The sequence below is a fragment of the Heloderma suspectum genome, chromosome 7, assembly GCF_057233095.1.
Source record: "Heloderma suspectum isolate Gila_16-S chromosome 7, 16-S_ref, whole genome shotgun sequence".
In the NCBI taxonomy this organism is placed as follows: Eukaryota; Metazoa; Chordata; class Lepidosauria; order Squamata; family Helodermatidae; genus Heloderma; species Heloderma suspectum.
The window spans coordinates 53,421,804-53,448,628 of record NC_139464.1 but is presented as its reverse complement, the minus strand read 5'-3'; the positions used below and the strand labels follow the sequence as shown (position 1 = coordinate 53,448,628).

Sequence of the window (26,825 nt, the reverse complement as noted above, 5' to 3'; positions counted from 1 at the left end):
TCCAAGGTCATAGGGGTATCTATGGCCTCTGGAAGTGGAATCTGGGACAGTCTCCCAGGGATCATAGGGTTGCTCTTCCCAAAGCCATATGAACAGTGACCAATATCTAGCAGGTTTGAAAAGAATCTTTGAAAGGCTTTTTCTTTCACCTGAGATGATGATACATGGATTGCTGCTGTGCAGCGATGAACTACTTTATGAGCTGTACTGTGATTGTGTCTTTAATTATCCAAATTGCTAACAATAAGAAAAAAGTAGCAGATGTTATATAAAAAGTGAGAACTTCTGATTTCTTTCCTTTTTGGTCACTGGGAAAATATTCTCATTCTCTCCCTGTCCTGCATTTTTTAAAAACTGTATAGTCCTTTAAAAACATTTTTAAAAGAGGAGGTTGCCCACCAATAGTAGGAATATATTCAGCAACCTTGTCATAACAGGCTTTAGCTGAGTGTTCATATTGTTCTTGTTGTACTTCAAAATGTGTGCCACACTTGTACATTTTTTTTAAAAAGGCCAGAATGGTGCATAATACATATTGATAATAAAGCACATTCAGAATATAACACCAAACAATCATACCAAATAACAACACAACAGAAAAGCAACAGCAGCATCAGATAAAAATAAGACAATCTATGTAAACATTCCCATCAGATAAAATCAAAATCACTATTCATTCAAACCCCAAGCAAATAAAAAAATCTGAACCTGACATCTAAAACTTAAAAGAAGGCAGCAGGCAGGCCTGTTGGCAAGGGTATTCCATAATCAGGGAGTCATCACAGAAAGGACCTGTCCCTAGTCACCATCTGAACACACATCTGAAGACAGGGGCAAAAATGCCAGCGCATCTGCCTGACTTATTCCCAGTTCTCTTTATTCCTCTTACTTTCCTTCACTTGCAGTCACCATGTGGGGCATCTCTTGTTGTTGTTGTTCAGTCGTGTCTGACTCTTCATGACCCCATGGACCATAGCACGCCAGGCCTTCCTGTCCTGCGCTCTCTCCCGGAGCATGCTCAAGTCCATATTCATTGCATCAGTGATGCTATCTAGCCATCTCATCCTCTGCCGTCCCCTTCTCCTTTTGCCTTCAGTCTTTCCCAGCATCAGGGTCTTTTCCAGGGAGTTTTCTCTTCGCATTAGGTGGCCAAAATATTGGAGCTTCAGCTTCATCTGTCCTTCCAATGAGCACTCAGGGTTGATTTCCTTTAGGATGGACTGATCTGACCTTCTTGCAGTCCAGGGGACTCGTAAGAGTCTTCTCCAGCACCACAGTTCAAAAGCATCAATTCTTCGGCGCTCAGCCTTCCTTATAGTCCAGCTCTCACAGCCATACATTACTACTGGGAAAACCATAGCTTTGATTAGACGGACCTTTGTCGGCAAGGTGATGTCTCTGCTTCTTACTATGCTGTCTAGGTTTGCCATAGCTTTCCTCCCAAGGAGCAAGTGTCTTTTAATTTCATGGCTACAGTCACCGTCTGTGGTGATCTTGGAGACCAAGAAAATAAAATCTGTCACTGCTTCCATTTCTTCCCCTTCTATATGCCAGGAAGTGATGGGGCCAGATGCCATGATCTTAGTTTTTTTAATGTTGAGTTTCAAACCAGTTTTTGCACTCTCCTCTTTCACCCTCAACAAGAGGCTCTTGAGATCCTCTTTGCTTTCTGCCATTAGGGTGGTATCGTCTGCGTATCTGAGGTTGTTGATAATTCTCCCAGCAATCTTAATTCCAACCTGTGATTCATCCAACCCGGCGTTTCTCATGATGTACTCTGCATATAAGTTAAATAAGCAGGGCGACAATATGCACCCTTGTCGTACTCCTTTCCCAATTTGGAACCAATCGGTTGTTCCAAGTCTGGTTCTCGCTGTTGCTTCTTGACCCTCATACAGGTTTCTCAGGAGACAGGTAAGGTGGTCTGGTACTCCCATCACTTTAAGAATTTGCCACAGTTTGTTGTGATCCACACAATCAAAGGCTTTAACGTAGTCAATGAAGCAGAAATAGACGTTTTTCTGGAATTCTCTTGCTTTCTCCATGATCCAGCGAATGTTGGCGATTTGATCTCTTGTTCCTCTGCCTCTTCGAAACCCAGCTTGTAGTTCCGGTAGTTCTCGGTTCGCATACTTCTGAAGCCTAGCTTGTAGGATTCTGAGCATCACCTTGCTGGCATGTGAAATAAACACAATTGTACGGTAGTTTGAACACTCTTTGGCATTGCCCTTCTTTGGAATTGGAATGTAAACTGACCTTTTCCAGTCTTGTGGCCATTGCTGAGTGTTCCAAATTTGTTGGCATATTGAGTGCAGCAGTTTAACAGCATCATCTTTTAGGATTTTAAATAGCTCAGCTGCGATACTGTCATCTCCGCTAGCTTTGTTGTTAGTAATGCTTCCTAAGGCCCACTTGACTTCACTCTCTAGGATGTCCGGTTCAAGTTCACTGACCGCACTATCATGGCTATCAGGGACATTCAGATCTTTCCGGTATAGTTCTTCTGTGTATTCTTTCCACCTCTTCTTAATCTCATCTGCTTCTGTTAGGTCCCTGCCTTCTTTGTCCTTTATCATGCCCGTCTTTGCACAAAACGTTCCCTTGAGATCTCCGATTTTCTTGAAAAGATCTCTAGTCTTTCCCATTCTATTGTTTTCCTTGATTTCTTTGCATTGTTCATTTAAGAAGGCCTTCTTGTCTCTCCTTGCTATTCTCTGGAACTCTGCATTCAGTTGGGTATATCTTCCCCTTTCTCCATTGCTTTTCGCTTCCCTTCTTTCCTCAGCTACTTGTAAAGCCTCATCAGACAGCCACTTGGCTTTCTTGCATTTTTTTCTTTGGGATGGATTTCGTTGCTGCCTCCTGAACAATGTTACGGACCTCCGTCCATAGTTCCTCAGGCACTCTGTCTATCAGGTCTAATCCCTGAAATCTATTCCTCACCTCCACTGTATATTCAGAAGGGCTATGATTTAGGTCATACCTGAATGGTTTAGTGGTGTTCCCTATGTTCTTCAATTTAAGCCAAAATTTTGCAATAAGAAGCTCATGATCTGAGCCACAGTCAGCTCCAGGTCTTGTTTTTACTGACTGTATGGAGCTTCTCCATCTTTGGCTGCAAAGGACATAATCAATCTGATTTTGATATTGACCATCTGGTGATGTCCATGTGTAGAGTTGTCTCTTGTGCTGTTGGAAAAGAGTGTTTGCTATGATCAGCATGTTCTCTTGCCAAAACTCTATTGGCCTTTGTCCTGCTTCACTTTGTACACAAAGGCCATGCTTGCCTGTTATCCCGGTGATTTCTTGACTTCCTACTTTAGCATTCCAATCCCCTATGATGAAGAGGACATCTTTTTTTGGTGTTAGTTCTAGAAGATGTTGTAGGTCTTCATAGAACCAATCAACCTCAGCTTCTTTGGCATCAGTGGTTGGGGCATAGATTTGAATTACTGTGATGTTGAATGGTTTGCCTTGGATTCGTACTGAGATCATTCTATCGTTTTTGAGATTGTACCCCAGTACTGCTTTTCCCACCCTTTTGTTGACTATGAGTGCTACTCCATTTCTTCTAAGGCATTCTTGCCCACAGTAATAGATATGATGGTCACCTGAATTAAATTCGCCCATGCTTGTCCATTTTAGTTCGCTGATTCCCAAGATGTCGATGTTCAATCTTGCCATCTCATGTTTGACCACCTCCAGCTTACCTTGATTCATTGACCTTACATTCTAGGTTCCTAAACAATATTGTTCTTTACAGCATCGTACTTTCTTTTCACCACCAGACACATCCACAGCTGAATGTCCTTTCGGCTTTGGCCCAACCGCTTCACTTTTTCTGGCGCTACTTGGAAATACCCTCTGCTCTTCCCCAGTAGCATATTGGACACCTTCTGACCTGAGGGTCTCATCTTCCGGTGTCATCTCTTTTAGCCTTGTGATACATTCCATGGGGTTTTCTTGGCAAGAATACTGGAGTGGGTTGCCATTTCCTTCTCCAGTGGACCACATTTTGTCAGAACTCGCTGCCATGATCTGTCCGTCTTGGGTGGCCCTGCACAGCATAGCTTATGGCTTCACTGAGTTACACAAGCCCGTTCGCCACAACAAGGCAGTGATCCATGAAAGGGGGGCATCTCTACACCAGCCTAAAATCCTGCATTTAAAATGGAGCTTTGTGCTTCCGTTTTAAATGCAGGATCCCGACTCCCTTTCTCACGTGTTTCCTTCCCCTTCTTCCCCCTTCCTCTCCCCGTATCTGAGTCTTCCATTATCTTTCATTGATCTCATGCCTCTTCTTGCCTTTTACTCTTTTGACAGAGGAAACTGAAGAGGAACACAACAGGCTCATTTTCTGTGATCTATTTAAGAACAGAACAAAGGGCATTTAGTGCAGGAGACGCCTTGAATGATCACCGTGTCATGTAAAGAGCCCACAAACTTCCGTGAAGAAGCAATCTCAATCGCAGGATAAAAGCTCAGTGTGAAGAAGCCCATGGAATGATATTATTGCATCCAAGATTCCAGCAAACCATAACACAAACAGTTGTAACTTACACATCTACCCTTCATTTATGTTGGGGTTGCCAAGACAAGTTCCCAGGTTATTGCACAATAAGAAATCATAGTTGCATTAGCTGAATGAGCATTTTGCTTACAATGTTGATGGTGTTAAGAATATTGAAAATAAATTACAGCACAATATGCTGTTTCAATGTCATACTAGATAGGTGGGGATGGGGGAAAATACTAGAAAAAAAGCTGTTGCTTTGCAACAACTTTTATTTATTTTGAAGTTGAGTTTCTGACAGTGGCTTACTTCTTTTGTTAGTGTTTTGTGTGCTTCCTCCTCCTTTAATATTTTGCTGTGGATTTTAGAAAATCCTTTGACTGATTTAGATGACAGTTTAACTTCTGTGAGTATCTGACCCTAGAAAACAAAATGAGAGAACAAGATATATATATATAGATGTTATGTGCAATGCATATATTTTCTGCCTTTTTCCCCTTGCAGGACCTCTGTAGTTTCCACAATGAGGTGACAAGCAACATAGCAGGTAAAACTTTTCTTGGCATAGAGATGCAGTAATAGAGGAAACATTGTAACAGGCAGCAATTCAGCAAAGCTGATGAAAACTCACCAGCCCTGCCAAAGAATAGCAGCAATTCTGGTTATGTGATTGCAATGAGATTACCTGTAAGAAAACAGAAGTATCTTGCCATTTGTTTGGCTCCTGATTGTGATTAGGTACCTGCTTAAAATCTGAGCTGCATCGTAGCTGCTCCATGACACAAGCTGTTCTTCTGCAGCCGTTTTGCATGGAGGGAGATGCTGTTTTTCATCATGGTTCATTAAACCGCCAGAGAATGGCAAAATCCGTGAATATTCATGGCAAGTTGCTGCATATGGACACAGCATTGCATTTTTAATTTTCTTTGCATTTATCTCTTACCCTTCCTCTTAGAAATTCAGGGTGGTTTATAAAGAAATGTATCCAATTTATTATCACAACAACCCTGTGAGGTAGATCAGGCTAAGAAAGTGTTATCCAGTGAGCACAGCTGAGTAGGGAGTCAAAACCAGTCTTCCCAGTTGAGTACAGTTCTCGAACCACTACACCACACAGGACTCTATTAGCTTTTCTACACAAGGCTATTAATCGGCTCTATCTACTTCCGGTTTAATTGCAGAACTGAGATCCAAGCACTACACAAGGAGTGTTTCCTTTCCTGCTTTTCTGCTACATAACCTTTAGGTGGCACTGTGGCATAGTGGAATAGCGCAAATACACAAGAGGAAATTGCGTTTTCTTTTGCTTTCACAATTAAATGCTGCATTTTCTCTGCTCTAAAAAACTCACTGAAAGTCCTGTTTGAAAACAGAAGCAAAACTGGAGGGTCACAACGTGAAGAATGTGAAGAACGTAAAGAACCCGTAAACTACTGTGAGTAGGGAATGACAAGCACCCAATAAATGCCTCAGGTAGAAAAGCCCTATGTGGCGTAGGTTTCAAACTGCTACCACACTATATGTGTATGAGCCAGACCTTTGGGAAGTGTAATCTCAATATTAGTTTGAGATTCAAGCTTTATTATTTATTAGATTTATGCAGGAGAAAATAACATAGCACCTGCTATATATTATATTCACTAATATATATATTAGTGAAAACCCAGCATTTCACTATTGCAATTGCCTAGACACATTCACTCCAGTCTAGGGCTCCAACGCTTATGTACACAAGAACTTCCAAAAGGCATTCCCATTTACTACAATGCGGGATCGAGTTGTCCCTAACTTCAATTCAGTAGGGAAGCCCGTCTGCATAGGCACAATGTGTGTACCTTCTCATTCTGTTTATGTTATTGCTTTTGATACCACTGCACAACAAATATTGTACTTTTTCCAAATGTTCCCACAACCAAATCCTCCCAGATGTACAAACATATACACCTGTAATCTCCATGGAATCTCTGTATTTGTACAGGCTCTAGAGAAGGGGTAGGCAACCCAGTGCCCTCCAGATGTTTTGGTCTACAACTCCCATAACCCCCAACCATTAGTCATACTGGCTGGGGCTGATGGAAGTTGTATTCCACAACACCTGAAGGGGACCAGGTTGCCTACTCTGCTCTAGAGTGATTGCCATGTTGTGTGGTCTAGTATAATAAGATGCTGCAGCATACCAAATTTTCTAACTGTGGAACAGCCACACCTCGTACTGGTGACAAAGACAACCGCACACTTTCATGACTACACTTGTAAACCAAGGAAACAGCAAAGCGTCCTGCAATCTTCACAGTGATACATTTGTTTACCTAGAGTAAGACAAAAAAGAGAGATATACTCCATATTATTGTTTAGATGGTAAATTTGTCAACTGAAAATAGAAAACCGTAAGTGGGAAATGCAACAAAATGCTGTAGTGTGCAGTGCTCCTGTTGAGTATTTCAGTCAGCCATGTCTTTCTGCACAATACCCCACTCCATTCCTCTGTCCCCTAGTTTTTCTCTTCCTCCTGCCTGCCAACAGTCAGTCAGCATTCCATCCCCACTAAACATCCCCTTTGGACTGTTTTTGTTCTCCCCTTCCCTTCCCTCAACCCCCCCCCTTCATGCCTGGAGTTTTGTTTCTAAATATTTTTTGTACTTTGCAAACCTTGGGGTTTCATCACACCTGCTGATAATGCCCTCTTTTATGCAGGTGGTGCCATTTTGGCTACATAAGGATCGGCACGCACACCTCAATATCAAAAATAGTGGGAATTATATGTCTTAAAAAGTCTTGCTGAAAAAAATGTTTCAGTCCCAGAATTCAGACAATATAAAAACTAAACCACAGTTTATGTGAAAAGAAGGCTGTGATTATTTGCCCTTGGATTCCTTGTGAACTATTCCTGAGGGATTCCTGTTTTAATATATACTGAATTGGGAGCAAGGATAACTGTTCTATTTATAATGGTTCCTCATTTTATGCCAATAAAACGTGTTTTTATTGGCATAAAACTAACAGTTTCTCTACTGCTGTTGTTAGTTCTGTTCCCTTTAGGTAGGAGCTCAAACAAGGAAGTGATGTGAAGTCAAACACTGCATCTCCATTATCATCTACCAGTCATGCTGCCTCCAGTCTTATGATCATCTTTTGCAAGAAGTCCATTAGAAGCGTTTCAGATGGTGCACATCAGAAGCTTGGTGTATTTATACACTCTTTCTTTATTAAGAGTATTTTATTTGAGAAATTTTTTTAGGGGAAGAGTTAACCCAATTTTGGAGGGAGGGGAGACAAAAATTCATTAAGTAAATAAAAGGGTATAATTTTTAAAATAAAATAACTCCTACTTATCTTCTCTCTGAGTGGACCAGCTCTAATAATTTTACTCAGTTATTATCAAAGAATTATTCCAAAACATATGCAGCTTGCTCCAGAGTTCCACTAGCATCCCAATGTTCACAAACCTCTTTCCCCTTCAGCAGGAGGCCTGAGAGATTCTGGGGCCTACACTTAATAAAGGAATTGGTTGGCCACGGTTAGAGCAATGTGAGTCTGGACTGTGTCCAGCGTGGAAGGCTGTAGAACCCCCAAAGGCCACCTATTCAAGCTCTATCATAGAGTTTGTTCTGGCCAACATACACAGTTAGTCAGGAAGCTCTCTGGAATATTTCTTCCCACAAGTTAAGAAAACAAACACAGGCATATCTCAAGGGGGTAAATCTTCCAAGTAAAGCCTAAGCAGGAAACTAATTAAATATCTTGGGGCACTGCCAGGCGGATCAGAATAAGTCTAGAAAACAGGAAAGTGCCCAAAGGCACAAGTAAACAAAATAGTGAAGGAGTTTCTAGCATTTGTCTGAACAGGTTTAGGGCCCTTCCAATTGGTTTTAAAAATAACACATTTTAATTCTCATCCTCTGCTATTGTTACTAGGGAATGAAATAAGGTTGCTGCTAGAGATGGTCAAACAGGCATCTCAGTGCTCCAAAGGTAGTTGGTCATTGCCATGGAAAGGTCCTTGTGTCTTTTGTACACACAGACTGATCCCAGAATGCTCACAGTTGAGTGGGTATTGTTGAGTGGCCTACTGGCAATGTTGCAGCAGCAGCAGCCGTTCAATGGGTGCATCAAGAGAAGGTGAGGCAGGAGCACAATGAGAACATCATGGCCCTGTGCCACAACAGTGCAGCATCATAAGGTCCTTCTGGCTGCACTGTATGTAAGGCAGCACAATGTTCCACACCCTTGTGAATATGCAGACATATTCACTGTCTGCAAAGTATAGTTGGGTAAATGATAAAATCATGCCTCTGTATGCCTTGCCAGGTATAGGATGCTATGGCAATGCAGGCCACTGCTAGTCCTAATACAGCTATCATGGCTGGATAAGGTTTGGCTGCTAGATAATGAGGTAAACATGATCTTCAGTTCAGATCTTGCATGATAGGAAGGAAGGGACTTTTCCCTGTACAGTTTAACACACGTTAGCTTAACCATGTTACCCTGGGGGCGGGGGGGGGGGGGAGAAAGGAACAGAAACAGAGTCAAACAATTGAACTTTAAAGTGATGCCCACTCCTCCTTTGCTTGTGCATGACTCAATCTTCATTCATAAGCTTGTACTGCTTCATGATGGGAGAAAGGAAATGAATTCACAGGCTGTGTTTCCACCAGCGATTTACTCCAGCCTGGCTGAGCGGTGAGTTCTCTGTGTTTCCATGACGTTGTGGCCATTCAGCACCAGTCCCGCATTTTAATGCGGAAAAACCGCTTCTTCTGAGACTGGTTATAGTCCGTTTTCAGCTTACTTTTGCTCCATTACTGACCTGTTTCCACAACTGCGCTGGGTTCTGTATCATAGTCCTGCCCACGGGACATGTAGCCCAACCTTTGTGGGTGTGTCGCTCTGGCCTCAAAGACCCAACCCTTTCCCTCCCTGTTTTCCAGAAGTTTCATCACCATTTTGGAGCAGGATGCTGAGGGACCAATTTTTAAAACATCATTGAAAATAAGCACTGTAACACAGCCCATGACCCCAGTCAAGAGGTGTTTTCTCCCAGTGTGCTGAATGAGGCTTGCCCTCTCAAGGACCACAGAAATAACAGAGAAGCCCCTCAACTGACATGGCACATATCAAAGCCCACAATTCCTTAAATGCAATTAAGCATGATCTCTGATCTTGAGGCTCCAATCCATTGCCTTAGGATGTAACTCCTTCAGTTTCCATATAGAGATCCTGTACATTAAAATAGGGGCTGGTTTCAGTCTCTTTCCCACAACAAACCAATTAGTGTCTCCTCAGAAGTAACTCCCATTGCGGTTGATGAGGCATGCCTTTGAATGCCCACATCAGAACTTACAGAGATTCCCCCTCAATTGAAATGGCACACTTTTAAGCCCAATTCCTTAAGTGTGATTAAGTGACCAAGAGGGATCTTGAGGCTCTGATTAATTGCCTTAGCAAGAAAGTTCATTATAGATATCCTGCGGGTTACAATGGGCGCCGGTTTCCATCTTTGTGTTTACTACCCTCTTTCCCACAACAAACCCATTAGTGTCTCCTCAGAAGTAACTGCCATTGTGCTGAATGAGGCTTGCCTTTGAATGCCCAAATCAGAACTTACAGAGGTTCCCTCTCAACTGAAATGTCACACTTTTAAGCCCAATTCCCCAAGTGCGATTAAGTAATCAAGTGGGATCTGGCTCCGAATAATTGCCTTAGGAAGACAGTGTTTCACAGCTTTATTGTAGATATCCTGCTGGTTACAATGGGGGCTGGTTTCTGTCTTTGTGTTTACTGCTCCCTTTCCCACAACAAACCCATTACTATCTTGTCAGAAATAACTCCCACTGTGGTCAATGAGGTCCTCTGAGTTAAAATGGGGGCTGGTTTCCCTCTTTGTGTTCTCCACCCACCTTTCCCAGCACAGGCATGTGTGTGTCTACTTGGAAGTAACTCCCATTGTGCTCAATGAGGCTTGGTCCTGAAATGCAGGTGCATCTGGACTTTTAGGGGAAAGGAGAAAGCGGGGAGAGGGGGGAAGCCTCTCTTCACAGCAAAGCTGATTTCTTTTTAAAAATCCAGTACTCCTCCATTAGCTTGTCCTTCCATTGTCCTGGAAACATGGCCAAGGAGGCGGGAACACTCATGAGGTAATCAGACCCAAACCAGACTCCGTTCAGACTCCACCCAGCCATCAAGAAAATAATTTGATTAGAGCTCAGTGGAAACAGCACAGAGCCCAGGCTACAGCAATGATAAGCTGGGTCTTTAAGGGCTATGGAAACAGAAAAAGGAGAAGATGCGATTGGGGAAACATCGCAACAAAGTTGCAAACAAAGTGAAGCCGATAGTGTGGAAACACACCCACAGTTTACTTGTCTTCCTTAAGCAGGAGTGAATTCTATTGTGAGCGAACACAGGTAGTTACCTACTTCTTCTAAAGCAACCTGAAGAATTCACAACTTTGCAATTATTATTTTTTTCCCAGCAGAAAAATAGTCTCATAAAAAGAACTAATAACAAATAAAAATAATAAGTGTTACCTGTATAATAACTGGGTCATCAAGCTTTCCTGCTCTAGGCCATTTCCACTGGCGTAGTATTTCTCCATCTTTATTAGTCACCAGGCCTCCTTCCTGATTAAACATCATTGCTATGTTGCTGCAGAAATCAAAAACCAGTTTTTCGTGGTACAATTTAGTAAAACGTAATGAGCAACCCAAGAATTCAACTTTGATCTTAGGGCTTTTAATTAACATAATGATTCACATACTTATCACCTCACCATAATCTTTTCACACAGTGTTCAAGGCAGGTGTGCATTGAATATAAATGAACAATCTAGACTTAGAGATAAACAATGAGGCAAGGAGTCATAAAATTGTTTAAAAATGTAACAAGCATTTTTAATTGCAAAATGTGAAGGTGCATGAAAAGTTCCATGTAGCTCTGGTTCTTGTAAGTCTATTCCAGATACACTTCACAGGTATCAGCTATATATTCCACTATGTTTTGATCCATAGCAAAATCTCATACTTTCATCTTCTGTAGCTGTCACTCACAAACCAGTACAGACAGAATATTTAGGGTGCAATCCTGTTACATCTGTGCCTAATGCTCTTAAGCTTCCGAACTCTGAGGCTTACAAGCATCCAGTGCAGAGTGGGAGGAGTGGCAGAGGTGACTGTCGTTTCCACCGGTCCTCCTGCTCTACATTTTCTGTAGAAAATGGGCTTTTCTGCCTGTCTAGCTGGGGCATGTTGGATGGGTGGGAAGAAGGCTGGAGAAGCCTTAGGAGAGCTCATATCCCTGCTTCTCCAGTCCCCTCCCTGCCCACTGGAATGCCCCCTCAACCTCCTCTCCAAAGTTACTTTTCCAACCTTGGAGAGGCAGCCAGCGTGGTTGTCTCTGCACAGGCTGCGAGCGGGAGGGGAGCACAGATTCCTGGCTCCAAGGTCTGAGTGCTGTCTCTGACCTCAGATACGGGAATCCTAAGTATCCTATGACCCCTGAGATGCTGTCTAGGGGCCATCGGATTGCTTTCTTCAGCTCATTAACATCCCTAATCCTAAATACAGGTACATAGTTTGGGGTGTTTCTGGATCCATCCATGTCACTGGAGGCCCAAGTGACCCCAGGGCCTGAAGTGCTCATTACCAACTTTGTCCCCATATCTACTTTAGCACCACTATTACAAGACCTAATAATGCCATCCACAACATCAGGGGCTTATACACTTGCTCATCTTCCAATATGGTATATCCATCATTTGCCAGCAATGCCCCATTGCATTCCACATAGGACAAACAGGGCAATATCTATGCAAAAGAATAGAGGGATGCAAATCTGACATCAGAAATTACAATATTAAAAAACCATTCAGGGAACACTTCAACCTCCCAGGACACTCTGTCAATGACCTGAAGGTGGCCATTTTTTAACAGAGTAATGTCAGATATCAAAACAAAATTGCTGAAGTATAATTCATCAAGAGTGTCAACTCAATTTCCTGTGGTTTGAACAAGGACAAAGGCTTTCTTAAAACAAAATCACACTACATGTAGTAATCTGCTCACCAATGCAATGATATCTGTGCTATCAACCAACAATGTTTTGTGAATGGCAACTGTTAAGGTAAATATCACTATCTGTTCTTTTTGCATTTTAATTCCCTCTAACCTCACTGATTCTGTGAACCGTCCCCCACCATATATACATAATTTGCCAGCTTGAAGCTAACCCTTCATGACATCTGATGAAGTGGATTGTGCTCACAAAAGCTTATGCCAAAATAAATTTGTTAGTCGTTAAGGTGCCACAAGTCTCTTTGTTGTTTTTAGGAACGGATGTCACAACTGCCAGCACAGCACCTTCACCTGTGCCAGTGTTATGAGCCAGCCAAGCCAGGTTATCACACAGGCACAACCAGATGAATCAGTTCCACTCCAGCATTATGTGACACTGTAGCACTGAGTTATAATGGATTTTGGCACCGAATTTCCAACATCCACGCTAGATCAAGAAGTTTGCATTATCCTATGAACAGAAGAACATGAGACATATTCTTAGTTGACAAAGGGTCAGTCACGCTGGAAGCAATGTGGGAACCTTTGAATCATGTGCTGTGCTCAGCACCTCATGTACCCCCAGATGGCTGCCTGTACTCCCTATATCTGCCCTAGCCAACATATTGTTATGCCGGTGCACCCCACTTCTGAGTGGTGAGAAGTTTCAGGGGTTCCAGCAATTACCCAGGCTTCAGTTTCCGTAGATGGAGGTCACTGGAGACTTGTGGCATTTCAGTCAGATAAGCATTAGTACTCCAACAGACTCCTGTTTGCCAATAAGATGTCTAGGGAAACATGAGACTTCCTGCAAAGAGCAGTCATCTCTCTGCCTCTTTTCCAGCTCCCAGTTCTGGTACGGACTGACTGGGTTCACACAAGACACTGTGGCTCATCATGCTTTATTTAAGCCACAGCAAGCTGCAGCGCCCACGGGTGCCATCCTGAATATTCAACTCCCGGCTGTGGGTTGTCATGTCACGCAAACTTGGCTAGCAGGGTTTATGTGAGGGTTAAACAACCCTTGCATAATCCCCTGCCATGGCCTGTTCTAGGGTTATGCAAGGGTTGTTCAACCCTTGTACAACCCCTGCTGGCCAGAATGGCATGACACAACAACCCATGGTTGAGGGTTGAATATTCAGGATGGCGCCCACAGGCATTGTCACTCGTCATGGCTTAATTAAGCCACGACAAGCCACAGCATGTCATGCAAACAGCCCCAGTGTCTTCTTGCTACCCACACACTTAGGTTCCCTTTAACTGTCCTCACAGACCTTTGAATTAACACATTCTTTAGGTGGGGGGAGAGAAAAGTAGGCCCCCTTCAAGTACAGTCTACCTATAGCTATTGCTGAGGAGAGTCACCACTCAGCTGATCTCTATAACGGTAAGGAATCTGCCAGGCTAAATTTGCCCAAACAGTTTGATCCATTCTAACAACATCTTTCACAATCAGACTCACAGAGCCAGAGGGATCCTTGAGAGATCATTCACACTAACCCCAAACCCATAACATGATGCAGTTAGTAAAAAAGTTATCTGGAATATTTATTCCTACCTGTTAGGAAAGCAGACACTGCCATGTCCAAAAGGAGTAAATGTTCCAAGTAAAGCACGATCAGGAAAATCATTAAATATATTGGTGTACAAACCACCACCAGGAAGATCAGAATAACTTTGGCAGACTGCGAAGTGCCCAGAGGGATAGATAAACAGACAGTCAAGGAGTTTCTAGCATTTGTCTGAGATAGTAAAAGCTTTTCCAGATATTTAAAAATATTGCATTTTAAACTTAGCACTAAAATAGCACAAGTAGTAACCAGTGCTAGAAAAGGGGAGAAATCTAGCTGCAGAGTAAGACTAGCAAATTGCCTGGGGGCGTCTCTTGGTTGGTATACCTCCCCCACCCCCACCCAGCCCCATTAAACAGACAACAACAACAACATGTGCATTCCACTGCTGACGAAGAAAAAAGTAAATCAAAAAAGTGGAAACCATTCAAAAACTGCTCGGGGGCTGCTGTGGGGAGGACACAGCCTTGCAGATGTTCAGCTAGGATTTGTCCAATATGTTGCTAGCTCCCTACAGAAATAAAATGGAGAGCACTCAACCTCTAAATACTACGGGGTGGGGGGGCTTAAAAATAAAGTTTGCAAAACAAAGAGCACAAAGAGAGGGGCATATATGACACGTATCACTAGATACATCCAGCACACAGGCCAAAAAGTGCCTGTAACAACCACATGGTTGAAACAGCTGTATTAGTAGGATATACTTTCTCTCTTTCATAATATAACACAGAGAGCTGACGTAAAGAGTGAGATGAAGAGTCAGTATGGGAGTGGACGCAAAGGTAAATTATTCACTTTATTCTGCATCTGACTGCAACTCAAACTTGATCAGTGTTCACAGGGGATACCATCTATACTACTGAATATAGTATAGAATCATAGAATAGTAGGGTTGGAAGGGGCCTACAAGGCCATCGAGTCCAACCCCCTGCTCAATGCAGGAATCCAAGTCAATTATAAGTCATCACCGAGCTTACACAGCAGTGACACATCCTGTGCTTCATGAATGGCAGTCCATGAATGGCTTTTGACATCCATCCTGTTCGCAGTTTTTCTCTGCCTATTCTGACATTGTTATTTACAAAAATATTAACTTCTTTTAAAACCTTGGCCAGCCTGAAGTAGTAACTTGAAGGCAAAAGGGGGACTTAATCAGTTTTCCGAAAGCATTTTAACCCCGCTTATTACCCAAAAAGGCCCCCAGAGTGGCTTACAAAGATCAGTAGTATGACAGTCCCTGCCCTCAGGCTTACAAATCAGTGGCAGATAAGGGAGGGTCTTGAATTCTGATATTCAACTGAATACAAATGAATTCGCCATTTGGAAACAGATCAACAAAGCAGACAACCCAACTGGTGACACTTGCTCTTCTAAAGTTATCTAGGACTTAACTGCTTAACAGTGCAATCCTATGCATGTTTACTCAGAAGTAAGTCCGACAGTGTCCAAGTGGGCTTACTTCCTGGTCACTGTGTTGCAATTGCAGCCTATTTTGAATCTTTGCTTTTTAACTGTGTAGTAAAGGCCTTTCTCGCCACCTCTGCTAGATGTAATTCCCTTTTATTTTATAAGTTCAAAGGATATTAAATGAAAGATGATCCGTCAACCAATCCATAGTGCAGTTTTTTAAATGCTGGCTCAGTCTGCTTGATCTTTGGCAACTGAGGTTTTTCATACAGGATCTCTGAGAAGACTCTGCTACTGGTACACTCTTTGATGTTTTTTGGAAAGGTTTCTTTACTGACATCACCATAATGGCGAAGAATAACAGGCTTGTCAAATCCTGATCCTTTCAACATAGACAACCGTTCAGTTCTGTTTAGGTGATTACAACAAAGAAACAATTTTTTACTAAGTTGGTAACTGAGGGAACCAAATACTTTTTTTGTTCAGGCAGGAAAATCTATGAAGAACCATCTTAAATAAGGTCTTGAGGATCTTGTTCAACATAACTAGAATTTAGCTTGAATATTTTTAGCCTGTCAATAGGAACTGAATAACCAGTTGACCACAGAGTATTAAAGGCAACATTTTTCTATATATCTGAGTTAAAACTAGTTTCACTCAACCCAATAATAATAATAGCTTTGAAAATCTTTATATTCAGACAATAAACCATTAAAAAGTAGATTGTAACTATAAATTCACTTGCTTTTTGGTCAGGTGATTCCAATACAGTCCTAACATGCCAATTCTAAACACAGGCATCCCAATCTAGATTAGGGTTTGATCTGTATTTCACTTTCTTTTTTTTTCATTTTCAAAAAAATCTTGACCAATTCTTTGCCTTTTCTTCTGCCTTAGTAAAGGGACAGCAGCCATTGCCAAGGCCCAGGGGCAAACTGTAAGTATTACTATGCCAATAGTTGCCCCTTGCCCATTCTACAAAGGTGCTTGCACACCACTGGCAATGGTGGAGCAGAAAGGACAAACGGCCACCCTCAGCTCTGCAAAATAGTATCCTAATGGACATTTAGCTGCTAGGATAAAAGGCAAAAGAAGTAGAACACAGCAGCTAGCTTCCTTCACTGTACATGCTGGGGTACAACAGGGTGTTACACGGACAAGTGATGTCATTTTAGCTTGCACCAGCACAAGCCATTACTTGCACCACTTCAATTAAAGCAGATCTACTGGTCTGGTCTGTAATTTCCACTGGTAAATAACACTTTTAAGGCATAATCCTATGCATGTTTAGACAGAAAAAGGGCTGGCTGGGGCATGCTGGGAGCTGTATGCCTTTTTTCTGTCTAAACATGCATAGGATTGTGCCCTTGCTATGTGAGTCTTCGGGCAGCTTTATTTCAATGTCACTCCGAGTTTTCTCACAGTCTAGCTATTACACACTGCTGACTTTGAGAAGAGACATAAAATCAGGGTAAAATACCCAAACTTATAACTAAGCACAGCATTAAGAAAGAAAGCATTCCAGACACTTGTAATTCTAAATATTAACTTGAGGAAATCTAAGGAGAATCCTTGATCATAAGCCAACATTCCTTATGTCTTAAATTCTGTAACAAGATAGCACTCAGAACCTCTTTTTGCTGACCAGGCTAAGAATAAGCACTCAATAACGCTAAGTCAAGTGCTATAGTGTTTGCACAGGAACCTGGCAACAGTCAGCAGAGTACATTCCAAAATGAAGATCAAGATTTCAATGCCAGGTCTGTGTGCCAACAGGGGTAATAAACACCGAAAAAGAAAACATGCTCTCCTTTTCTGGGATCGATTGCTTTGCAATGGGGTTGCCTATAAGATTACATTTTAGATTAAAGTAAATTTTAATAGATAAGAAAACATAAATGTGTAAGAAACAACTTTAGCTGATAGAAGGCAGTCATTTGATCTTGATTCCACAAGCTTAATTGTTTATTAGCTAAAAATTGCAGAGGGAAATATAGACGATGAGGGGGTTCTAAAGATGCTATAGTAATTGTTCTTAAAAATATTCCTTAGATGAATGCCAACTTGGAAAAAAGCCTACATTGAGCAACTTGTTTATTCCCTAAACAACAACAACCTAGAGTTGTTCTCTCTTTAAAAAAAAAAGTATCTTTGTTTTATTTTTCTCCTGTTAAATACCAAATATTTATAGTTCAATTAATGACCCTTTTCAAAGGAAATGTGTTTCTGTGATCTGGTTCTGGTACTTTGTGTGCTCCCATGTTCACCCACAAGAGCATGTGTGGCTTCTGTTGGGCTCATGACCCAGCAGGGATTGCATGGGGGCACCAGCTGCATGAATCAACACCTCTATGTGCAGTATTTTCATGTAGCGGCTGTGATTTGTGCAAACACAGTGGCCTAGTTTGCACATAGCAAGAAGCCACCACAGGTGAATTTACTGGTGGGGCTTTTCATTGTGGAGACAGTTGCCATTTTGAATATTTGGGGTGTCCTGTAGCTTGACATTATGTGCAAACCCAATGAGAGTGGGTGGTTGGGGTAGTTGGCAAGCCAGCCAGAACCCATGGGCTGTTTGAGGGTTGCAGGTGGCTTATTACCACCCTAACAACCCACCCTCATCAAGTTTGCATCTAACAACAAGCTGTGGCATGCTTCCACCATGGCTCAAATATTCAAATTGCCTGCCACTGCCATGATGAGAAACTCCACAGGGAAATACATTCACAGTGGCTTCTCATTATGTGCAAACCAGGTCAATGGTTCAAAAAAGCAATGTCTTGATTAAAAAATTGCAGTGGCTGGATATATAGGTTCCAATTCATGCCATGATGTCAGGATGGAAACTGAGCCCATAGAGCCCCAGAGCAGTTCTGATTCTGAGGAAGAACAGCAATCCGTGGGAGAGGAGCGCGCTCATCTCTAACAAGCACAGCAGCTGGCAGAGATTCCTCCTGCCAGCATTCCTGGGATAGATAGTGACCCTGGCAGTGAGAGAGCGCTGGAGGGGGGCTTGCTGGACACTCGGCGCAGACGCAGGGAGTGATGACAGATGGAGGGCGCCGAAAGGAGGCACTCTGCTCGTTTGGCACTAAAACGACGGTCGCGTCCTGAGGACCCAAGGGAAAGAGGGAGGATCTCTCCATAGCCCATAAGTTCAGAGTCTTCCCAAGGTTCTCCTTCAAACGGGGACCAACTGCCTTACCTGGAGCTTAGGCTACTCTGCTATCTATCCCCAGTGCAGTTCCTTGCTTAGTCGCTAGTGATTAGTATCTGTAAGAGTCATAAAGTAATAAAGGAATGAAGCCTTGGAAAGAATCCTCGTCGTCTGTGTCCTGAGTTGGCTATTGGAGGGGACTGCAAGAGGCAGCTAGGGCACTCCTGACACATTGGTTCATACTGTCAGTGCCTCCACACAGTCCTTACCCAGTTGGGAGCCCACCAACAGCCCTGCATACTGGGTCTGGAGCAATCTGATGCTGCAATCCTAAACACACCTGGTGGGAGTGAGCCCATTAACTCAGTGGGGTTTACTTCTGAGTAGACATGCATAGGATTGCACTGTTGAGGGTCTATGTTGGCAATTTAACACATCTTAAACCATCTCTTATTATCTTAGTCTTTAACAGAACAGAGAAATTGCAGTTTAATTTAACCACAACACAAAGAAGAACCATAATAAAATGGGATTTTCTATTAAAATATAATACGTTTGGATCTTAGCCAGTTGTAGTCTTTCCACTGCCCAGACATATGGTATCTTCCATTCTAGGTCTTTAGAGTTACAGTCAGAATGTTGAAAAAACCAACCTTTATAAAGAAATGAAAACTCAGAATTAGGTATCTGAAATGTTGTAGAAAAATTTTAAATCTCTGTCAAATTCCAAGACATTTATCAGAACATTAAAGATGTTCCAGTTAATCAAAACAATACATCTATGTTAAGACAGCCAGTTTAACAGATTGGAGAGCAAGCTGAATTGGGATATGGATGACTTAGCTGCCAGCCACAGACACCAGGATATCTTGGGCAAATCACTTTCTTTCAGCCTCTTTGCATCTCTAAAATGGGAATAATAGTACTTGTCTTACAGAGCTGAAGCAATGGGCACAAACAAACAAACAGCATGCAATGCTTATTTTCTTAACAATTTCACAGAGTAATTTCTGACCACTGAAAAACAAAAGCCCTATTCACATTGCAAAGCATATGACAATGCATCACATCTTCAGCCGTTACTTTGGGCTGAACTTGTCTTGGGCAAACTATATCTGCTTAGGCAATATGTATGTATAAAATGTACCCATATATATGCCAGCAACCAATTAAATCAATCTTGGTTGATTGGTTAAATGGTAGATGATTAATTGTCAATAAACTATCATATTACCAAAACATGCCTCTTGGGGATATTGAAGTTAGTGTGAATAACATAATTTAACAACCTCCACCCCCAAAAGTACCAGTTAGTTACCTGGTTCGCACATGATGCCAATTCATGGATTGTTTAACCCATGAACTGGTGGAGCCACACTGCCTCCTGCATGCTTGCTGCTTCTAGTTTGCATCCACATCCATCAGCAACCCAGGAATGCCCCATTCCTGAGTTGTTTGCTGTGCAATGCAAAACTGGAACTCTGGGTTGCTGAGGGACAAACAAACCAGAGTTTGAACCAATGGTTTGTTGATGGGTTCAAACTCTGGGTTGTTTGTCCCTCAACAACCCAGAGTTCCAGGTTTGTGAGGCATTCCTGGGTTGTTGATTAAAGTGGATGCAAAGTGGAAGTAGCAGGTGGCTCAGCATATGTCTGCACGTAATGACAATGACATGGGTTGTCGTTACATGCGAATAGGACCAGTGTTAGAAGTAAAGGCCATCTATAATCATTTCTTTTTCATTCCCTATTACATCAAAACCAAAATAGTCCCAAAAGTAGAGTTATGTCCTTAACTATCTGTCCTACCTGCTAACTCACCCCCAGCTTTAGTTGATTAATCTACCAATTACACTGATTAAAGAGAGAGCATATACACCGTACCTCTTTCCTTGCACAGTTTTGACGACAGTGAAAAACTGATTGCAACCTGTGAATCACTGGCATATTGTTGAGGGACTACCGGTGAACAGGGGAGAAAAGAAACCAAAATTGTTCATGAACACTCTGCTATATAAGTACATACAAATACAATTATTAAGAACTGTTTTAATTACAAACTTGCAAAGAGCTAGTTAAGGGCCACAGCAAGCGCTCCTGTGCTGTTAACGTTTTTCATTACTGAATGAAGAGCTCTGGATGCGGATTAACGCTCCTGGCTATATACCATGATTACTTTTTCACTCACCTTGAAATGGAAAAGTGAAGCTTTTTTAATAAAGCGTTTCAAAAATTGCCTAGTTTCTCTGACGTTTTTATCCTAAGCACTTATACCTCTCTAACTTCAGTTGCAAGGCCATTTTCTAATGTTATTCAGCAACTTTCCTCAGTTAATCACAAAATGTATTTTGCTTCCACTAGTGATTGTGGCCTGGGATGAAAATAGCAAATTTTAGAGCTGACATCTCTTGAAAACATGAAACAATAAAGGAACACGTTTTGAGATAATATTTTAAAAATTTGAAGTCTCCATGTTGCCTGTGCATTCTATTAGGTATAGATATTTTCAGCTTGACTCTATGTATGTTTGTATATTGTGGGGAAGAGGCCATAGCTCAGTGTGGCAGAGCCCCTGCTTTGCATGCAGAAGGTCCCAGGTTCGATCCCCGGTTTCTCCAGGTAGGACAGGAAAGACTCCTGCCTGAAATCCTGGGGAGCTGCTGCCAGTCAGTGTCAACAATACTGGGCTTGATGGATCAATCGTCTTGACTCAGTATAAGGCAGTTTGCCATGTTCTTCTACTTGGAGGTAAATCCCAAAAAGACGCCCAGATAATGTGCTTAGCATAAGGTTACTATCCTATCCACCTCCCGCCCCCGGGAATGCCTCTGTAAGAGCTTTACACTCAAATACCCCGGCCCCACCCGCCACTGGAATGTGGCCCCTGAGAGCTTCTTGGAAATTGAATTTGACCCTCAGGCTGAAAGAAACTGAACATGCATCATAGCACTTTGTTTTCTGCTGGAAGTGCAAACTGGTGTAGGTATATGTAAACACACAGACCCCACTGCAAAGCATCTAACAGCCTTTTTCGCCCCAGGCCCCCAGCCTACATTCAGGAACAGGAGGAACACAGCATACTGGAAACTTGGAAAAAGCAGACTGCTGGATGGTTCTAAGGGAGCCATCTTAGCTTCCCACAAATGTCCCCGTTCACTGGAGCATCCCTAGCACAGCTGCAACGTACCTGGTGCAGGGGTGGTAGAGGACAACTATGCTGCAGTGAGAAGTCTCTCCACACCCTGCTATTCACACATGGATGGCGCAGCATCACAGCCTTTCAAAAGCTGGCTGTTCTTTTAATATTTAAGCTTTTAAAACCTTAGCTGACAGGAGCTGGCTACTTATTTCTTCATTTTTTTCTATACCCAATTTTCCTTCAGTTTTCCCTATATAAACTTTGCTTTGGGTAAGGAAATTGTCAAATTTAGCCTTGGAGATTCATTAAATTTTGCCTAAGCCGACAAAGCCTCCACAACTTTCTTCTACGCTGCCTACAAAACTATGTTAAGTCAGGCAGGAGTCTTTCAACCTTTTGTATGATCTAGGCACTCCTGTTTATGCTAATCAAGTACCCTTACCTACCTGGAGTTAAATACGTAGGAAAGTGGTCACACCAAACTCTGAATTTAGGTTTAGCATGAAAACCAATCAACTTGCTCCTAGTTTTGTATAAGTCCTCCCATGACTGCATATGAATATGACTAGTGTATTGGCCCAGCTATCCCAGCACTTGCTGTGTGATATTAGAGCAACCATGGGTGGCTGGGGGATGTGTAGTCCAACACATCTGGAGGGCACCAGTTTTGGGAAGGCTGTACTAGAGTATTAACAGAAAACCAATAATTTCGCCTTACTCCTATTTAACAGAATCCCTGGATTCTCCATTTTCCTTGCAACACCAATGGGAAAACCAAGACTTTTCCTGCTTCCCATTTTGATGTTTTCCGCCATCTCACAGTCAGTATATTCAGATGTGGGTGACAATCTGTTGGGCTCCTGTGATGCTTGCCGTCTCCCTGATTTGACGTTTCTGTATACCAGTTCCTGCCAAGTTTTATTATACCAGGCACCTTCACTGAGCTCTTTCCAACTGTAGTTCATGATATTTAACATCCCCCGAGGTAAAATAAACTTGGACTTGGAAAAATGGTTCAACATTTCTTCCAGCTCGCATAATAGGGCAACGGCCATGCATTTATATTCATCCAAAGAAGTTGACTGTGAGAAGTCTTCTGTAAATGAATCTGAAGGTATTTGGGAAGGCTGAGCACGAGGGTCCTCACAAATGGCTCTGGATATAGAAGGATCATATGTCTGGGGAGAAACTGGATCTTTCTTTGCTATATTGTTTTTCATTAAAGCATCATTTCCTTCCATATGCTCTTCTGTACATCCAGGATTCCTTCATGTAGACAGAAAATGTATATTATTTATCTATGTATTAATTATTACATTTATATCCCACCTTTTTTCCTCTTGCAAGGAATCCAAGGCAGCTTACATGGTCCTCCTCCTCTCCATTTTATCCTCACAACAACCCTGCGAGGTAGGTTAGGCTGAAAGTCAGTAACTGGCCCAAAGTCACCCAGTGAGCTTCATGGCCGAGTGGCGACTAGAACCTAGTCCAACACTCTAACTACTATACCACACTGGCTCTATTATGCCTTACATCTAGGATATATTCTGTCTACAATTCCAGAATATAGGCCAAGGACTCTTTAGGGATGAAGAGGGTGCATCTACGCATACCAGAAGCTGCAGACACACCTATGTATATGTTCAGGCTTGCTTCTCAACTCCTGATGTGAACAGTAGTAACCAGGTAGTTAGGAAATACAGAAGCAGCATGTACTTCCTGCTGAAATCAACATTACCCTTTTATATTCAACTCATCTTTGTTTTAAAAAAACATTTCTAATTTGTAGTATGACTTCTAACAGCTTTGCCATTCAAGCTGTTCAGTCAATAATTTTACATGAAATGTCAAAAGGTTAATAACCACCTCTTGAATATATACCAATTTGTTGGTGATTCACGAAAGCATCACTCCACAGGGGCTTAATAATCAACTGAGCACCTAAAAATGACTCGTATGATCTATTTAAATAATAATTAGCATGCCAAACTTAGAAGATACTCTCCTCAGATAATTTTGCTATGCAACAAAGCAGATTTCACAGACACCTTCTCACCTATTGGCCAGGGGAGTAGGGAGAACTGGAGGAAAGAAAAGCAGTTTTTATTTTGAAATCAGAACTAATTACAAAATGACCCATCCCTACTAACCTCTGAATATTTATTAAAGGACAACTATATGATGGGCACTATATAACACCCAGATAGGGAATGGCTTTTGAAGGGTTTCTGTCTAAACTGTATAGACAAGGGAAAGGTAGGGGGAGCAAAAAAGGGTTGATAGTGATGTGGTGAGCAAGGCACCAATAGCAGGAATGAAAGCAAGGAAGAGGTTAAAATGGCTCTGGGAAGTTTTTGCTAAAGAAGTGAGTTTAAAGGTTTTGAAGGAGGCACATTTTCTTGGAAGTAGGTTCCCTTCATTTCACTGAAAGGGGTTGTAGTGAAGATCAGAACATCATACCAGTGCACTGGTTGCTAATTATTTAATTTATAATTATTATAAAGTGCACATGGGTTGCTGAACCATCATCTTTTAACAGGGAAAAAGCAAAAATGCAGGAGTGTGTGGAAATGTGCACATGAATTAAACAGATCACTTTTTTTCTATTACTGAGCATGTGTGGTACTTGAAGAAATAAATAAAGGCTCCAAGGTTCCAACACTTTTTCACTGCAACAGTGCAGGTGCACAAAAGGAGTTCACAAGATGCTTAAGTGCCACACCAGCACCTGCACTGACCTTCATAGTGGAGGTGGGGAAGGCTTGCTCACTGTGGTGGGTGGCAGCTAACTGGACAACTACCCATCTAAAACTTCTGCACATTCATTCACCTGCCTCTTTCATCTGGAGGCAGAGTTTCCAGCTGGGGAGGAAACACTTTAGGCTCGTGGAATAAATATACTTTTTTTTTCTTGCTAGAACCCTGAGACCCACAAACCAGAGCCAGGTGCAAAATAGTGGCTCAAGAGGGCAGACAAACATCAAGAATTAAGGATAAGGTACCTCTGAACACACGCTCAGCCTAGGTCAAAATTCCATTCCTGGTTTCCCCCAAGCTTACTTCATTACAGCAGCCTAATTTTAGGGCAGGGAGCCTGTCAGTTCTTGCTAATGTTAGACACTTGGGAGTTGGAAGGCCTTGCCAACCTACTGCAGATCACTCCAAGGTTTACCCAGTAGATCCCAATCTAATGTTTGCCTGCCCTTGCTTTAGAGACAGAAGTCTTCTGAGAACATGTGAAGGATTGGGATGAATATTGATAGTATCACTACTCTAGATTAAACAAAAGACTGAAGCTGGACTGAATGAGAAAAACTGGGATGTGGGGGTAGGAGGCAGAAGAAGGGAAATGACTTGCACACTCCACTCATCCCCTCATCATGACGTGCAAACCGGGTCAACATCTGGAGGACACCATCAGGGTGGGGAATACTGGTGTAGACAGTACTAAACTAGAACTAATGGACACACTCAGTATAAGAAAGTTTCCTAAATCCTACCAAATTTATTCCATACCAAATAAATTCCCTTCCCAAATAAAAGTCTCCTCTGCTCCCCACCCCCAATTTGTTCCAAAAAATCCATTTCCAGTTTCAATTAACAACCCAGGAACGGAATGTTTCATGACATGAGAAACCAGAAATTCTGCATTGTTTATGGGTTAAACAACCCAGAGTTAACGCAACAATAAGCTATGGGTTCCTGGGTTGTTAACTGAAACTGGAAATGTGTCATACTCGTTCATGTGCTCCACTCAATTCGTTCATGTGCTCCCTGGCAATTCCTGGGTTAAATAACATGCGAACCAAGTCACTGACTGGCAGTGGTTCTCTAGCGTTTTAGGAAGGAATTTTTCCAGTCCTACAGAGATGCCAGGGATTGAACTTGTGACCTTTGCTGTGCAAAGCATGTGCTCCCAACATTACATATGTTCAGAAAATAATGCCTTAACAAAAACCTCTTTAAAATGAAAAAAAATCTACATTTTAATCTGGTATTAATGAAAGTTAATTTTTGAGACTGATTAATCAATTATTACAACTTAAGTGGCCACCTAATGCAAAGAGAAAACTCCCTGGAAAAGACCCTGATGCTGGGAAAGATTGAAGACAAAAGGAGAAGGGGACGGCAGAGGATGAGATAGCTAGATAGCATAAACGATGCAATGAATATGAACTTGAGCACACTCCGGGAGAGAGCGCAGGACAGGAAGGCCTGGCATGCTATGGTCCATGGGGTCACGAAGAGTCGGACACGACTTAACGACTGAACAACAACAACAACAAGAAAAACATATTACCAGAGAAAGTTCCTAGTTTCATGAGGATTTGTGCTGACTGAAATTAAATCAGCAAGCTGTTGTCCTGGTTCCAATTTCTTAAGCAATTTTCTCTTGGTTTTCGGCTAAAATAAAAGAGGCTTTGATTAAACCCATAATAGCTTGGAGAAAGCAATAAAAATGAATTAAACACAAGAGGGGAAATTACCTGGTCAAAGAAATATATGGGTCCTTCTTCCAGAGTTTCAGCCATTTTTCCCCGTGAAATTCTACATCTATAATGATCAAATATTATGAATATACCAACAAAAAATATCACATAGATGAAATGCTTTTATTGTTGAGAGCTATAATTAAGTGCTAATTAGGTGTTTTAGAAACAATATCTAATGGGCAGAATCCATCAGGACACCCTCCCTCTGTCTTCCCCACATGCAGCCCCCACACCTCCCAAAAATCTGTCCAAAATATCCCGCAACCCTCCAGAGCAGATTTTGAGAGTATGCAGGGGACTGCAGGGGAATCATATCCCCCTGGTTCCATTGATGGAAGCAGTTCCGTCAGTGGAACTACTTCTTTGGATTTCACTCAATGGAAATTGCAGGCATAGCCTCTGATTCAGGCCTTCACAAATGCTCCATGTGGACATGAAACTAGGGTGGCAACTTACACTGCCAAAAAAAGAAGATATGCACCACCGAAAATAGAA

General features: G+C 42.1%; 1 protein-coding gene across 4 annotated transcripts in view; it reads right to left on the bottom strand.

Moving 5' to 3' along the window:
* LOC146339796 (uncharacterized protein C3orf20-like) overlaps nucleotides 1-26,825 on the bottom strand; it is a 53,616-nt gene that overhangs the window by 21,673 nt on the left and 5,118 nt on the right. For all 4 annotated transcript variants that reach the window (XM_084810262.1, XM_084810260.1, XM_084810264.1 and 1 more), the window contains exons 2-11: nucleotides 26,325-26,391; nucleotides 26,138-26,241; nucleotides 22,556-23,103; nucleotides 20,583-20,657; nucleotides 19,253-19,352; nucleotides 15,720-15,950; nucleotides 14,123-14,272; nucleotides 11,041-11,158; nucleotides 6,691-6,822; nucleotides 4,823-4,933 (exon numbers count right to left, since the gene is read on the bottom strand). In XM_084810262.1, the coding sequence (XP_084666388.1) occupies nucleotides 4,823-4,933; nucleotides 6,691-6,822; nucleotides 11,041-11,158; nucleotides 14,123-14,272; nucleotides 15,720-15,950; nucleotides 19,253-19,352; nucleotides 20,583-20,657; nucleotides 22,556-23,103; nucleotides 26,138-26,241; nucleotides 26,325-26,369 (1,614 nt within the window). In that variant the 5' untranslated portion in view covers nucleotides 26,370-26,391. The remainder of the gene's footprint in view (nucleotides 1-4,822; nucleotides 4,934-6,690; nucleotides 6,823-11,040; nucleotides 11,159-14,122; nucleotides 14,273-15,719; nucleotides 15,951-19,252; nucleotides 19,353-20,582; nucleotides 20,658-22,555; nucleotides 23,104-26,137; nucleotides 26,242-26,324; nucleotides 26,392-26,825) is intronic.